Consider the following 16656-nt stretch of genomic DNA (forward strand, 5'->3'; position numbering starts at 1 on the left):
CCCCGGGACCATGAACAACCTAAAGCTACCTATCAGAGCTGCAACCATTAGTCAATTAGTCGATCAACAAAAATGTAATTGCCAAGCATTTTGATAATTAATCAGAAATCAAACATTTGATGGTTCAAATGTGAGATTTTGCTGCTTTTCCTAATCTTAAGAGTAATTAATTAATATTATATATTTCTAGGGTTTTGACCGTTGATGGAACAAGACATTTAATGACATTACCTTGGACTCCTGGTTGCTGTGATGAGCATTTTTCATTATTTTGTTGTTTTACAGACCCAGTGGTTTATCGATTAAATGGCCAAAAGTGATCTGAAAATAGTCGCTATAATCCCGTCTATATTAAAAGTGACAACAGCATAAAACAGCACAGTAACAAAAAGTGGTTTATTCTCCAAAACCGACAAGCAAGACATGTTAATGAAAAACACTACAAAGATTACCAATGACCAAATGAATCACTGAAAAGAGTTCATAACCATACACCAATCAAGTCCTAAGGAAACAGCTAAGATGAACACAGTTTTGCTCTGAAAAGCACCAATGAATCAAGTTTTTAAAAAAAAGTAAAAGAAAATAAAAATAAGTCACACTAATAAAAATAAAAACATCACCTCACTAATACGATGTCATAGCAAGATGACCGAGCACTGGACCAAATGTTATGTGGAAATGATGCTGAAGTAGCCGAACTGGAGTCGATACTGAAACTTAACACTGCGTTGTACATTTCTGTTGGATTCAGCTGGGGTTTTTTTTTTGTCAAGCAAACCTGAAGCATATATACAGTTACATTATATCCAGATAAAAGTAGAATCAAATGAGTGATACTACACCAAAAGACGAGTAAGTTCAATGGCGTCTTGCTTGTCTCTGCCCCCCTTCCCGCGCCCCCCCCACCCCACCCCACACCTCCAAATCCCTTGTTGAAAGTACAATGAAGTTCAAAACTACAGTTTCTTTCTGTTCCCCCACGCCCCTTCGCCCTGTGTTAGTTTTTCTCGTCTTTTTTTTCGTCTTCGGTGGGATATGAGTGCCAAGTAAGTCTCTCCTCGTAGAAAGAGATGACCACCTGCGGACACTTCACGTTGGCCTCCTTCGCGGGCACCAAGTCGGCCTCGTCAGAGTTTTTCCTGTACGAACAGAAAACACAAATTCAGCCGACCGGCATCTGGCACGAGCAGACAAATGTTTAATGACACGATTTCATTCCCCGACAACCGAGTCAGTTATTCAGTCACTGATGTTCCTGTTTTAACAGCTGCCCAGCAGTTACTGTGCATACAAACCATTTCATGAGGAACATGAGTTCTCCTGTGGAGTCAGTGGCACCAATAATCCTTTCTGGATCCAGCCCCCGAGCAAAGCCCCTTAGCTTCTCTGTCTGAGGATCAAACGACAAAATACAACTTCAATCACGTCCAAAACCACATTTCTGCATAAACACTAACTGCCTACGATAAGTCAGGATTCTTATTTGCATTTAATGGTCCAGTGTGTAACTTTTAGGAGGCAGAAAAGGATAGTGACGTTTTCATGAGTGTATAATCAGCTGAATGTTTTTATTGCTTTTAGAATGAGTTGTTTATATCTACAGACACACGGGTCAGCTTCTATGGAGGCCACCATGTTCAACCGCCATGTTTCTACAGTAGCACAGGACGCACAAACCAAACACTGGCTCTAGATCGGGGTGCTCCGTGTATTTTGGCAACGTTTCAAGGCCACCGTAGTTTGTCCTTCATGCTCAGAAGGTGTTGGGGAATCTGCAAACTACACCGCTAGATGCCACTAAATCCTAAACACACTGGACCTTTAAATTAAACCGAGACAAACAGAATACCACAAAAACATTTTGGGGAAACTGCTGTGAAAGCACGAAATGTGTGTTTGAAGATATGTAAGTGTGTAGCTTTAGGAATCTGATCCAAAACCTCATCAGCAAAACAAACAATCCTGCCTCTTTGTATTTGCTGCAGCTGAACCCAAATGTCCTCCAATGTTTGTCTGTTACCTACGAATAGTGAAAAATGCTCGTTATAATTTCCCATGGTGATGTCTTCCAATGTCCAAAACCAAAAGATGATCACTTTACTATCATGTATGACAAAGAAAAGCATCAAATCCTCACATTTGAGAAGCTGGTAGCAGCAGATGTTTGGCAAGGACTAAAATTATGAATCAATTATCAAAATAATTGCAGATTCATGTAATTAAGAATTTGTAGCATCACATATGTACTGCAATGAACTGTGGGTAATTCCTGTGAAGTTTGCATCCCAAGTGGACTCTGGAAGTCTACAGAAAGTCCACAAGCCCCTTTGTGGACTTCGTGAACTGGATTGGGGCAGCCTGAGGCACTCGCAGACTTTTCCGGGAACGAGTCTGCGAGTGCGCTGAAGTCTGGACATTTGGGTTTCAGCTTGACAGTTGTTATTGTATTGTGGGTGTGTGACCGCACACAGGGCACCCCAAAAGGTAGGGGGGGGGAGCCAGTAGTTAGTGGAATGATCCCAGAGTAAGGCCCTGTTCAAGTGGACTCCTCATTCATCATTCAGAAACCGTGCTGGTGGAGCCGCTGTGATCAGACTGTGATGTGGTTTTAAATGACAGCTTGATGCTTGATGAGGTTTAATGCCTAAACTACAATAAACACCTGCAGCTCTTCATCTAACCAGCATACAGGGGGGCTGGTTTTGGGTTCACCAACCTTTTCTTGGCAATATTTTAAAAAGAACGGCTCTGCCCGCAAAAACAATGTCAATCTCATGCTGCGTAGAAGAGTTTCATCTCATCTGCCTTTTTCTTTTGTTCTTCCACAATGAAAACACAAACACCAGAGCAAAGAAAAAAAATAAACAAAACTTAACAGAGCCAGTTGCAACTTTTTATTAGACACATTATTACACATCACACATATTACACATAGTATTACTGATTTAATCTGATTGGATTCGACTACTTTGTGTCCTCATGCAGGTGAACACATACATGCACGTTGGTGGTCCGCTGTAGTTTTTGTGGTGCGTTCAATTGCAAATTTGAACAGAAGGAAAGACACGGAAAAAAGAAGTCTGTCTTCGTCTATACTAGTTCCTTGAGGTTTGGCTTGGTGGGTCAGAACTATTAGTACAACAGGGCATCTGGTAGTTACACATACTGAGCCCAGCAGTCAGTTTAAATGCTGTTATAAAACAGAAGTTATACAACTCATTTTTTAGTATGCTAAGATGAAAGTTGATTGTTTTCTACCAGTAGATTATTATTACTATGATATTAATGTATTTGCTGGTGCTGCCGTCCGCACAGACGAACCCACTTCGACCCTAAACTGTTATGAAAAGATGACCATTAAACGGGCAACAACAAAGAATTTGGGACTTACATCGTCTTTTTTCTTCTTCGTTTTACTTTCATCTCCTTCTGCCTCTCCGGCCGCCTTCCTCTTTCCATCGTGTGCTGATTTCTGGGACTGCAGAAACTCCGCAATCAAATCCGGACAGTCCAGGTTGTCTTCTGGCTCCCACGTGTTATCTTCCCTGCAAACACAAGAGCATAAAAAATACAGTATTTATGTATTTAATTAATAATGTAGTCACCTGTTAAATGCTGTGTATTGTTCTTTTCTTGGTTGTAATTTGAATGTATTGTCTGATTTGGAGGATAATGACAAGAAAAGATGTTTTAAAGACCCCTATAAATAAGCTAATGACAACAAAACACTCACTCAGAGAAGCCTTTCCACTTGAGAAGATACTCTACTCTCCCTTTGACCACCCGCCGATTCAGGACCTTTTCCACCACGTATTCCTCCTCCTCCTCCTCTTCCTCCGGCACGTCATCTGGCTTCTTCTCTTTCTTCTCAGGTGAAGTCATTTTGCTCTCCGCTAAAAACAGGAGCATTGAACAGACAAGTTACCGATCCTGAAGACGCCCACCCTTTCTTTATTGCCTACAGGTGTTTTAAGATGTTCACATTTGTTTGGGACACTGTTCTGCTGAGTTTTAAGTGGGTTACAAACATTTACAGACATTATTCATTCCTTGACTCTTGACTCACACCTTACCGCAGGACAAGGACAAGAGATACAGAGAAATGTATGTTAGAAAATAATGATATATTAAACCTTCTGTAACAGTGGGACCATCGTTAGGGGGTTCTGTAGTCAGGCTCATACTCATCAGGTAGACCTGGGGACCAGCAGGTTCCTGGTCAACATCAAGCGAGCCGGGATCAATGTGGTAGAGAGGAGAAAACAGCAGTGGAGAATGGGATTTAATGAAAAGATACATGGGTAACAGTGTGAAGCGATGTAGATTAGCAGTAATCGATGTGTTTCACGTTTAAAAAAACAAAACCCAGTACATATATATATATATATGTTTGTCTGCCTAATCTGCATTGCCTAAAGTTACCCATGTATGTGTAAACTCATCTGATCCCTTACAGAGGGGTTGGTGTTACAAGTGTGTTTTAGTTGGCGTGCATAAATGTACCCCTGATCCCCTTCAACGAGATAATTACAGAGGAGTAGCCACCTCAATACTTATCACTTTACTCATTGATAACACAGCGGTGGCGTACATGGACGTGCCAGTAGATCATTGGCTCTGGACCCTCACTCTAGTGCCTATATCTCAGCTTTTAACATAAGATAAGATCTGACTCTATTGATACCACACTGGGTGTATTCAGCTCAAGATACAACACAACAGATAAGAAAATACACATTAAATTAAAACAGGAGAGAAAAGATATAATAGAAAAATGCAAGAATAGAATAAGAGTTATATGAACACTTGCCAGACACAAGAAAACATTTAATTTATCAAAAAAAAAGAGCCTATTAAGTATGTATGATTATTATAAATTATAAAATACATAATACAGACAGATGTGTATAAAAAGTAATCTGCTCAAAATGCATTAAAATCTCTGGTTTTACACAAACTTACTGCAGCTACTGAGATCAATATTTGGATCAATCAATTGGGGGACCACCGTGGTTACCTGCCAGCATCCACTAACTACAGTGCAACACCTGGCGGCTGCAGCACGCCACATTAACACAAAACAAACACCCTGTTGAAACACTAGCATTGATGTGGCGTTCAAATACCCCCGTAAACCTTAAATCCAGATGTTTTTTTGGTTGTTTTGTTTTTTTTTGTGGTCGCTAACGTTAGCAAGAGAAAGGGGGAGAAAACACGTCGCGACAAAGCCCCCACACACCCCCCCAATAAAAAGGTGCCCTCAGTTTGCAGCTAACGCTAGCCGCTGTCTCCATATTGCCTCTCGCGTTTGGCAGCGAGCGACCAGAATGTGTGCGGTCGATTATAAATGTGCACACGGAGACAATGTGTCTCCTAACTGTGCACATTTATCGAGCTGAGCTGAGCTAAGACGTTACAAGACCCGTGCACGAACAATTTAAAAAGCGTTTACCCCGACACAACCCGTTTGGAGGGAGGGAGAGAGAGAAGACAGGAAAAAATGTGGAGGAAAAAAATAAATAAAAAAAACTCACCGGTGATTTACAATTTATTATAATTTTTTTTTTTTTTTTTTTTAAAGTTCCACCCGGGTCGAAATGAAACAACAGCCTCTGCCTCACTAATTCACAGTGATAAATGTTTTTTCTTGTTGTCCAAATACAGAAAACCGCTAGCCCGACTACAGTGCAATGTGCCCGTTTCCGCCCCTTCGTCTGGTATGTGAGGAGGAGACAGAGAAAAAAAAAAAAAAAAGTGGTTCGTTTTTTCACAGATCTGTAAAGCATATGGATTTACTCATCTCCATAAGCGGGGACGGTCGCGCTGCGTGGCGTATGACGTGTAGATCTGCGCATGCGGAGTGCACGCAAAACGTGGACTGGATCGATGGAGCGGCCCCCCTCATAAGCATTATAAACACTATTTTTGTTAATATTATTGGGGAATTATATTGTTACACATATTATTATATTAAAATACTTTTAATTAATCTTTAAGGTAACCCTTAAAATGCATTAAACACCGTTATATACATCAAGGTGGGAGCCTGAGAATTTGTCCATTTGTTTGAATAGGAGAAAAGTGAAACACCTTAATTTCAAAAACTTCATATTACCTCCACACTTAATTTAAGATTGGGGAGACTCACTGGCTACAGCAGCTCCAGATACAACACAGCAGATAGGAAAAACACACATTAAATAAAAAAGTAAAATACAAGATATTATATGAAAATAGATAAAATAGAATAAGAGTTGTATGTACACTATATACAGCTTTTTATTCCCCAGCCAACTAATTATTCTTTTGGGGAGTAACTGTAATATTATTAATGACATTTATTAGTAATTACACTACTAGTTACTGGGGAAAGTAATACTATTACCTGTAAGGAGTTACTGCCCAACACTGTTCACAAATCATTTTAATATCAATTTAAGGTGGTGTTAAGGTTGGGATTATGTCAGGTGTGAGAGATTCCTATCCAGTATTTAGGTATTTAACATGTTTACCCCAGACGTGGGGTAAATAAATGGATTGTTGGGTTTTCTGGACAGATTATTGAGTTTTATAAAGTCTAAAAGCACCTTAGAATTGACTAAATAACATTTTAATTTGAACCTTAAACAAGGTTTACCCTCCCCGGTTTAAGGTGTTTATAGGCATTAACTGAATTATAATACACATTGATATGTAAACTGTGCAATGAATCTACATGGCTATGTTATGTAAGTATGTAAGTATATATAAGTTGGTGTGTACAGTATGGAAAGTGAGGTATCATAACACGAGAGCATTATTACCTAACAGCAGATGTTATTTAATGATTATAATAATACAATAATTAACTCCCTGGAGACACATTTCTATCTTGGTATCTGATATATTTTTTTTTTTGACTAAATAACTCATAACTTTGACTTACCATTAATAGCCTTTTTTATAAATATATAAATCACCTTGTGTAACTTGTCAGCAGCTTTCAGTCACCTGAGCAAACACCGTCTGCTGACGTGTGCCGGAAAACAATAATTATATAAATAAATTTAAATTTTATTTTTTATGGTACGAATTTACTTTAAATATATATGAAATACGACAGAAAATAATAATAAATACTAAGCTAATAAAAATAAATAAATAAATAAAAAAGTAAATAACGCCCCCCCCTCCCCCTTACGCATGCGCGCGCACAACCGGAACCCTACGTAGCGTGACGTCGCAGCGGCGCTTGTGACTTGCGAAATGGAGATAGGAGGTGTCCGGACAAACGAGCCTCTGTTTTTGGGGATTTTGGGCTCAAATAAAAAAAGAAACCTCGACAGTCAGGACAACGTCGACCTCAGCCGACTGGGAACCATCACAGCAGCCAACATATGTGTGAGGAAAGTGAGTATTTGTCGACTGGGATCAGCCTCTGTTTGCTAACTGCTGTGTTTCCTGTGAGGCATGTTGTTTTCAGAAGTCCAGTTTTCTCTCAGGCCAGACAACAAAACAAACCCTTAAAGAAAAGTGTTTAACTGTGTTTATTATATATATATTGTATATTATTATTGTTTTATTTGAGTGTAACTTTTAGTTTCTTTACAGGCTGTGGAGGTCATTTACCTCATAAGGAAGCAGTTACATGTTTCTGATGGTTATTCTTTAAATACAGATCAATTCTCGACTTATTGTTGATATTAATAATAAGTAATCAGATTTATAAATGTGTAGATGAATTAAGATAGTTACACAAGTCTCCACTCACGTTTGTAAATAGTTTTTGCTACAATAATGGCTCATAATATAGCCACTAAATCCAATTTTTAATGGAGAAATAACAATTAGTATTAGTAACAGTGGAAGAAACAGATGGAAGTCCATTAAGTCACTGATGATCTAACATTGTCTGGTTCCTGTCTGTCATAGATGGATCAATTAAATCAATTAATAGCTATTCTGACAATTAATTATTAATTTAAGTTGTTGATCATGGAGGGGAAAATAAAGCCAAATATGCTCTGGGTTTATGTTCTTCAGTGTGAGGATGTGCAGCTTTTCTCTTTTTATTTATTTTGTAAAAAGCCATTAACAGCAGTGGCAGCCCTAATTGACATATACCAGCCATTACTGGTGTATGATGGGTCTTCGGAAAGCTCTTAAGAGTCTGAATACTTCTATAAATGGTGAAGAGAAATGCCTGCGAGAGTGACTGTTGATTTTTGCTGACCAGCTTCTCTTTTGCAGGGTGAGTCATCAGCCCGTGACAACACTATAGACTAAGACATGCACAGTTTGAGCCTTTAATCACATTTATTGAATCCTGTCCTCATTGATTTCTCCTTGTCTTTGCAGTGCAGCACTCGGTAGGATGATCAGCAATCAAGAAGAAGATGTGAGTAGCCTCCTACCTCCCTTTTTTTTTTTTTGTTACATTAATCGCAATATTAAAGGTCCAGTGTGTAACATTTAGGAGGATTTACCAGCAGACATGGAATATAATATTCATAGGTATGTCTTAGTTTGTTTATAATCACATACAGATAAGAAACGTTGTGTTTTCGTTACTTTAAAATGAGCTGTTTGTATCTACAGAGGGTGTTGAACCACCATGTTTCTGCAGTAGCCCAGAACAGACCTAGATAGGACCTTTCACCCTCTTCATGCTACTGTTTGTGAAACCTAAGAATAAATGTTCCCTCCCTCCTTTTTTATAATGACTTCCACTGAACAAATGCCAAAGAACAATATGTCCATTGATGTGTCTCAGGAAAGGCATTTTCAGGAACTTTTTATCTCTTTGAACTAGTCATGCCTACCCAGTAATCAGGCAGAGATCTCAAGTTTCTGTTGGTTTAACCGTGATACAGCAAAACACACACACACACAAACACAACACACACACACACACACACACTCACTCACAGACTCACTCACAAGCACCACAGCAGTTTTTTTTTTTAATTGAAACTGAAAGAGAGACTTGTTGTTTCTGTCCTTCAGGATTTTGTTGCAGTGCGGGTACAAGATCCCCGCATCCAGAACGAAGGCTCGTGGAATTCATACGTGGATTATAAAATATTCCTACATGTGAGTACTAACACTTTAAATTACAATATATCTGGTGTGAGTGATTTGTTTTCAGAGCTGAAAAGAGGAGTCAATTGACTATTAATCAATGGCAACTGCTTTGATAATTGATCAAAAAGCAAATTTTCAAGCAGAAATGTCAAAACATTCTCCAGTGTGAAGATTTGCTGCTTTCTTTGTTATATTATTGCACATTGAATGTTTATAAGTTGGCCAAACAGAAGAAAAGACATTTGAAGGCAACACTTTGGCCTTTGGAGGAGACATTTTTAACTATTTTCTGGAACATGTTGTGGAAAATAATGAACTACTGGCACAGCAGATGTTTTGACATATCAGGAAACTCACAGGATATTAATGATGGCTGCATTTCACTTAGGGGGAGGTCCTACTGTTGTGTGTGGTGGTTCACTGTCACTGGGACACTTAATGGAACTGAGCCGCTGTTTTTCCTGCCGTGACAAGTTAAAACATCTGCCGTGCAGCCAGTCTGTTGTCTGAATAATCAACAATGAACATAACTGTTGGCTTCTGAGTAGTTTCACACAGGGATGACGAAGAAATGTGGTAACGACGGACGAAAGACGAGTTAGTAATGCATCTTATCTTTCTTTTTTCTGTCTCAAACTCCCAAATACTTCAGAAGGTAGAAGGAGGATTAAATAGCTTGAGACACTTTCAGCTTAATTTACATTAACATTTGGATTTGGAAACCACTGAGATTGCAGCAGATGGATTCCTTACATTTAGTTTAGGACAGGAGTTGATGTTGTCGTCCAGGGCAGCGGTCTGTGTTGAGGAATGCTGTGTCAACAGTAAGGCTCCATGCCTGGAGGGATGTATGTATGCGTGTGTGTGTGTGTGTGTGTGGGTGGGGGGGTGTGTGTGTGTTGACTCATGAAATTGGCTGAGATCATGTGACCTCACATGACCGTACATCATTCTGTTTGTCGTGGATACGCTATCGGATGTGAGAATTAGAAAGTCCAAACAAGTGGCTTTTCTGGACCCGTGAGCTCCTCTAACACAGCTCACTGTGTATAAACTATAAACCTGCTCAACATTTATGTCTAAAATCTTCAATCTAACTTAAAACACATGGATGGATATTTGTATAGAATATTTTAAAGCTCCCAAAAAGACACCTAAACATGTCTAATATCTTAACGATATGTTGCAACTAACAATTAGATTTCGAAGTCCATTATTCTGCAGATTATTTTCTCAATAAACTAATGAACGTAAATAAAATGTCAGAAATTGTTAGGAAAAGTTTTAAGTTCCTACATCCTCAGGTGACGTTTTCAGAGCATCAGTACTCATATTTTAAGAAGCGGGAACCAGGAAATATGGAATTTTCGCTTTAGATAAATGACAAAACAATTATTCGATTATCAAAATAGTGGCTGATTTATTTTCTGTAATCCTACGTCTGACTGAAGGTGTTCAGTGTGCTGAAGGTATTTCTCCACGGTGAAGAAGTGATGCCTTCTGAGGACTTTTATCCTCTATTGGAATTTGTTCTTTGGCTTTGATGACATTAACCTAACCGACGCTGACTGTAATTGATTATGGGCTGTCAGAAGGGAGCTTGTTATGCAAACACGAGTGGACTGTGTCACATCACATCCCTGGAACAAATCAGACATGTGATAACGCTTTAGTTCTGCCATAAATTCAGCTCCAGTGTGAGTCACTCTGGTTACAACATCAGTCTCAAAAACTGACAGGATTCAATGTGAATAAATGGGTTTTAAATGTTTCAATTAAATTATATGGTTGGTTTTATTCTATGTTTTAGTTATTGTTACCAAAACCAACAATGTGTTTTCTCTTTGCTTCGACTTCTTTCTTTTAGGATCTGTTGACAAGAGGAATTATATGCTCTGCTCTCACTGATCAGGCTTCCTATATATATATATATATATATAATGTATTTATATTTGTTTCTTTCCCAGACCAACAGTAAAGCCTTCACAGCCAAGACGTCCTGCGTGCGTCGGCGCTACAGCGAGTTCGCCTGGCTCAAGAAGAAGCTTCAGAAGAATACCGGTTTGGTGTAAGTTGTTGTTGTTGAGAGTGAGCAGCTGATCCAGTGGTAGTTCATCTCAGGGCGGCAATGTAAGCAGACAGACAGACAGACAGATATTTCTCTCAGGAGTTGGTGGAAACCAAAACGGAGCTAAAATGAGAGAGAATATTGAACGTTCATCAGGTGACCAGAAACACGACTCCAAATGAATAATCATGTGGCAACTGTCTGCCCTAACCCAACTTTATTAGGTGAAATAAAGTAAAATAACTTGATGTAGCCCAGAAAAATCAATGAATACTTATTTAAAGCTGGCTCTTCCTTTCACCTACATGGAAGCAAATAGGCTATAAGCTACAAACCTGGATAATGAAGCCTTTTTGCCTGTTTTCATCCTTCTAGGCCGGTCCCAGACCTTCCAGGAAAGTCCTTCTTCTCTTTCAGCAATGAGGACTTCTTGGAGTCGAGAAGGAAAGGACTTCAGGCCTTCTTGGACAAGTCAGTTCTTGTTCTACTTACAGTTAAGTAATGCAAGCTCCCTTGATACCACATATAATCTTTTGTACCTTTGTCTTGGCAGAGTGGTGCACATGACGGTATGTCTGTCAGACAGCCAGCTCCACCTCTTCCTGCAGACCCAGCTGCCGGTCGGTCACATCGAGGACTGCGTTCAGGGCCACACTCCGTACTCCGTGACGGACGCCATCCTCACCTACGCCTCGTCCAATCTGGGCTTCGCTCAGGCTCAGGAGGACGACTCCATCAAGGAACCAAGTTTGACCGTTTCGTACGAGTCCATGGAGAGGTACGAAACAACCCTTTACCTTACACATTCATTACATTCAATGTTAATATAAAAGAGAAATTTGCTTATTATAGGTCTGAATGATGAACTGAACCATTAATATGCATTCAGATATTTGGAACTGGATGCAAATAGACCCTAAATATAAACATCTTTTTATATGTATTGAATTAAAACAAGAGGCGAGTTGGATAGAAAAAATGTGGAGCTTAGCTTAGCATAACAGTTGGAAACAAGGAGCAACAGCGAGTGTGGCTCTCTAAGGATCACCTGGCAAAGAAATGGTCAGAAACCTGTAAAACCACAACTTCTTGTTTGTGCACTTCCTAGTTTTACAGATCAAACAAACAAGATAAAATGTGTTAATTATCAGGTACTAAAGGTGCTCGTGCAGCAGGTATAGTTTACCGTTGGAGAGAGCCAGTTTAACTTCCTGTTCTGTGGAAATTCCCAGTAAAGTAAATGTTTTCTCTGTCTCGCTCCACAGTCCAGCTCCTCACCAACCCTGCTTACAAACTAAAGAGACCTCCAGCCCTGAGCTCGTGGCATGTAGCGACTCTGACCCTCTAGAAGATTTACAGCCGCTCTGTGAGAAGGACTCGGCTATAAGGCTCGTCCAGAAGAACAACCATCTAGAGGCCGTCGTTGAGGACTGTGGCCCGACAGAGGCAAGCTTTTTTCTAGGTGACAGCCAGGACGACCGTGAGAGCCTCAGCCTCGCAGAACCAACCCAGCAGAGGGGCTGTCGGATACAGACGCCGGTGGAGGTGCACTCGCCCATGGGGACTGGCTTCGAGGAGGTCTGTGGCGTGGACAGAGTGTTTGAGGAGGTGTGTTCGGTCGAAGAGGAGAGCGTTGGGACTTTAGAAGCAGAAGAAAAGACCGTTGAGGAGAAGGCTGGTCAACAGGAAAGTTCTGAAGACGCAAATATAAACAATTCTGAGTCGGAAAAACTGAATTCTGTAGCAATTTTAGATTTTAAAGACAGTGACGCCAGATCTCAAGAGGATGTTCTGGAAGAGGTCTGCTCTGTGAAGCAGGTTTTAGAAAACCACATCATCTCTGAGGTTAATGGTGTTGAGCTCACTGCAGACGTCAGCGGTACGGAGGAGTTTAAGAACTCAAAAGAGCCAGACAACAAAGAAAGTTCAGAATCGGAGAGCAAAGAGGAGACGCCACTCGCGTCAGAAATCCACGAAGAGATCCCCGATGTGCAAAGTGTTGGCGGTGACAGCGTTGAACAAATGGACCAAAAGCGAGTTGAAGAAGAAGACGTGGATTTGGTCGGGACCAAAGACGTGGATTTGGTCGGGACCAAAGACGAGAGTGACGAGAGCGACGAGGACAGCCACTCACTGCCATCTTCCAACGAGAGCATCGTCAAGGTCAGCGACGACGAAAGCGTCTGTGACGAGGCCGAGGACTCGATCCCGGATGCCAACGGCTACGTGAAGACGTCTCCTGAGGTGGTCGCTCTCTGGTCAGACGTAGACGCCTCCAGTATAAACATTCTGGACCTACACATGAACGGATGCCCCGTGGAAAAAGAGGGCATTCCCACCCGGGAGGATGAGGACCTGGAATACACGGCGGAGATCAGTGAATTGAGTAAATCGTTGGACCTTAACTCGGCTGTAACTGCGGGAGATTTGACTGAAAATAGCGACTTCAGCATCTTAGAGACGAGCTGCTCGCCCGGATTAGACGACAGTTAATGCACGGAGCAGGAAACGCTATCCTCGCTGTCTTTGGGCGCCTCAGAGGAAACTCATGAGGTGGAGGTGCATTAGGTAAACAGCTGAATGGAGGCGGAGGGGGGGGTGGGTTAATTTGGGAGTTGCCGCCTGTTAAAGACATATTTCATCACACCGCACGTACACAAGGTGCATCCTGGGAGTTGAGTGGCGTTTCAAAATGTCTGCGCATTATATAGCGTCGTCACAATGCGTACGATCTGGTGTCTGCCAACCATATTATGCTTTAAAAGTACCATGTCACGCATGTTCTAGGTCAAACTGTTTGTTTGATTTTAAATAGTGGATTTTAATTTTAAAATTAATACCTTCATTTACACTCAGGTACACTAAACACAGTCTCTAACTGGCTCCTCTGCTGTGGATGATGTTTGGCTTTTTGGGAACAGCAGAAGGGGCTCACGTTCACAAAAGGAAATATGTATCTTGGGGTTGATATATATATATGAGCTAAAAGGTTTTATTGTCAAGTAAAACGGACAAAACGTACATTTTAATGGGATTGTCGTTCAATAACGAAACATTTGAGAGACATTATGACAGTGAATACACTTGAATTAAAGGTTAGATTCACATTTTCTAGTCTAGATTAACATTAACATTGCATCTAAATATGCTTTCTAAAGTTCAGCTGAAGCTAAAAAAGAGGCCTCAATAGATGAGTTAGACAAATGAGGTTACGATCTGTTTACTACCAGTTTCTACCTGTTTCCTTGCTGAGCTGTGGTGAAGGGACGGCGAGAGAAAGAGGGAATTCAAAACAAAACAAGACTAACTTTGGTAGACACTTAATTTGTCAAAGTGAAATTAACTGTAGTTAAACTTAAAGCACTGTAGGTTTTGGTTCTGTTCGATCACTTAGGAAGGGATCTCTTTATGGACAGCAGGAACAACTATATGGATTGTATAATACGGGCATAACGTTTAAAGACAGACTGGAGAAGATCTATCCTTTTTTAATGTGAACCCCCCCCCCAAAAGAAATCACTGTACTACTATTTATGTCAACAACTGTGTACTACTGGATCATGATAATGTAAGTTTAATGCTGATTATATAACGTTACTTACTAACGTAGTCGCTAAACCAGGTTGGTAACCTGTTGGGTCAACGTATAGTGAGTTTACACACACAATGTTTCATAGTTAACCTGGTATTTATTGTCAGATAGTGGATCAGAGAGGGAAAATAACAAATATTTAGCCCAACAAGAATTTTATTATGATAAGAAATGTGATTATTATTATAATAAATGGCCAGAATACGAGTACAATAGAAGAGTTATTCACTTTGCAGCCTCTCTGTAATGGACACGCACAGGTTCAGTCTTGTGGTCTCTTGTCGTTTCTGTAAACCTGTTCAGATCTCACCTTTTACAAACACTAACACTCGGTCATTTATTTCATGTAAACACAATAACTAACTACAACCTTTTAATTCCTTGTGTAAGCTGGCTGCAGTTTGACCTCCACGTTGTTCTCACACACTACTGCTGCGACTGCTTGTGATTCATTTTGTTTTTTAAAAAGGGACACAGAGTTTTATTGTGCCATTGCACTTAGAAAACGAGCCTCGCTGTTCAACCCGTGTCGCAGACATACCGGGACCTCGTAGGTGGATTGTGGAGTTCTGGGTTTTGCTTTCTTTCTACATTGTAAATTAATAGTTTTTCTCTTTTTGCTTTTTAAAAGTTGTTTTAAATGTTCAGAGGCAAAAGCCCCCCCCCTTTTTTTAAGGAGAGCTTTTATTTTATAACATGGATCTACAAGGGCAATGATAACATCCTGAGTTACTGTGTCCATGTAAATACACAACAAACTGCAATCTAATTTTATTTCAAATAAATAGTTTTTCTTCTTTACTGTGTTACATGTGACTGTTTATTTCAGTGCTTTCATATAATTAATGTTTTTATATATATATATATAAAAAATACATTATTACCAAACACATCTCAGGGGTTTAAAGATGAGACATTGGAACAGCACTGCCACCTAGTGGCTGAAAATGAAACAAGATTAATAAACAAACTGAGTTTTTAACTGAATAATCTGACACAAAGTTTCTATTTTGGTGTATTTCTGTGATAACCTCCTGATATAATGTAGTTTAAAATATTTTACATAACATGATGAAACAAGAAAATAACACACATCTACATACTGTGAATTGATAAATGTATTAGTCCACAATAGTTAATCAATTCGCACAAAGGCTGCAAATAACAATTCCTGTCATTATTGATTATTGTCTTCAGTTATGTTTCTTATAAATTAATTGATTATTTTGTCCAGAAACATTTTTTTAAATGTTAAAATTAAAATTCACCAGAACCCAAAGTGACGTCTTAAGATTACTTTTCTGTCCAAAAACCAAAATATATTAAATTTATATAAATTCAATGATATAAAACAGTGAAAAGCAACAAATCCTCATATTCGAGAAGCTTTTCTTGACTTAAGAAATAACTTTAAATATTAATGGATCATCAATTGTTCAGTTTCTGTCCATTAACTGATTAATCTATTTAATTATTGTAGCTCTGGTTTGCATATCAATATTATCTGCAAGAGATTTACCAAAGGTTTATAGGTTTGTAGTCTGCAGGAATAAGTACCACAGCAGCAGATTTACATGATATAATTTACAGAATAATCAGAATTATCTGACTGTGTCTGTGAAATCCTCGGCCGGAGGTGTCAGCAACAGCAGCTGGAGAAGAAAAAGAAACACACGCACGCATTAATAATTCAGAATTCATTTTAAGCTCTTGCCTATCTACCAGTATTAGGGAATCATTTTCTTAAATAGGACAACTGGCGCTGTAATCATGCTTTTGTTGCACATATTTATTCCCACCCGTTGCCCATTGCACCGCTCAGCTTGCTTTATGCAGTACTTCTTCCAGCCAGCAGATGCCATAAACGGCAGGTCAATGACTGAATGTACCTCAGTGGCAATCTGGATGAGTACCAGGGGGACCGTTTCTG

General features: G+C 39.7%; 3 protein-coding genes across 4 annotated transcripts in view; 1 reads left to right on the forward strand and 2 right to left on the reverse strand.

Annotated features, from left to right (window-relative positions):
* Positions 1–382: 382 nt before the first annotated feature.
* Positions 383–5731, reverse strand: cbx1b (chromobox homolog 1b (HP1 beta homolog Drosophila)). 2 transcript variants are annotated; one of them, XM_051418279.1, is made up of 6 exons: positions 5538–5731; positions 4137–4218; positions 3737–3896; positions 3395–3548; positions 1299–1393; positions 383–1142 (listed from the first exon to the last, which is right to left on the reverse strand). In XM_051418279.1, the coding sequence occupies exons 2-6, from the start codon at positions 4189–4191 to the stop codon at positions 1001–1003; spliced, it is 606 nt and encodes a 201-aa protein (XP_051274239.1). In that variant the 5' UTR covers positions 4192–4218; positions 5538–5731; the 3' UTR covers positions 383–1000. The 2 variants fall into 2 exon arrangements, with proteins under 2 accessions (XP_051274239.1, XP_051274240.1); XM_051418280.1 differs by lacking the exon at positions 5538–5731 and adding an exon at positions 5456–5480.
* A 1481-nt stretch (positions 5732–7212) lies between these two features.
* On the forward strand, positions 7213–15527 carry snx11 (sorting nexin 11). Its single transcript, XM_051418267.1, has 7 exons — positions 7213–7392; positions 8346–8380; positions 8989–9075; positions 11034–11134; positions 11510–11605; positions 11688–11912; positions 12400–15527. Exons 1-7 carry the CDS (start codon positions 7380–7382, stop codon positions 13625–13627), a joined length of 1785 nt encoding a protein of 594 aa, XP_051274227.1. The 5' UTR covers positions 7213–7379; the 3' UTR covers positions 13628–15527.
* skap1 (src kinase associated phosphoprotein 1) overlaps positions 14804–16656 on the reverse strand; it is a 32731-nt gene continuing 30878 nt past the window's right edge. Inside the window, exon 13 of the mRNA XM_051418270.1 lies at positions 14804–16378. The gene's annotated coding sequence lies outside the window, so the exon portion shown is untranslated. The remainder of the gene's footprint in view (positions 16379–16656) is intronic.

The sequence above is a fragment of the Dicentrarchus labrax genome, unplaced genomic scaffold (genome assembly GCF_905237075.1).
Source record: "Dicentrarchus labrax unplaced genomic scaffold, dlabrax2021, whole genome shotgun sequence".
Classification (NCBI taxonomy): Eukaryota; Metazoa; Chordata; class Actinopteri; family Moronidae; genus Dicentrarchus; species Dicentrarchus labrax.

Coding starts and splice junctions, on each gene's coding strand:
- snx11 (XM_051418267.1), top strand. Junction 8,381..8,988: donor TCAGCAATCAAGAAGAAGAT/GTGAGTAGCCTC, acceptor TCTGTCCTTCAG/GATTTTGTTGCAGTGCGGGT. Junction 11,913..12,399: donor TCGTACGAGTCCATGGAGAG/GTACGAAACAAC, acceptor CTCGCTCCACAG/TCCAGCTCCTCACCAACCCT.
- cbx1b (XM_051418279.1), bottom strand. CDS start 4,191: ATGAGTATGAGCCTGACTACAGAACCCCCTAACGATGGTCCCACTGTT. Junction 1,394..3,394: donor CGAAGAAGAAAAAAGACGAT/GTAAGTCCCAAA, acceptor TTTGATCCTCAG/ACAGAGAAGCTAAGGGGCTT. Junction 1,143..1,298: donor CTCATGTTCCTCATGAAATG/GTTTGTATGCAC, acceptor CTGTTCGTACAG/GAAAAACTCTGACGAGGCCG.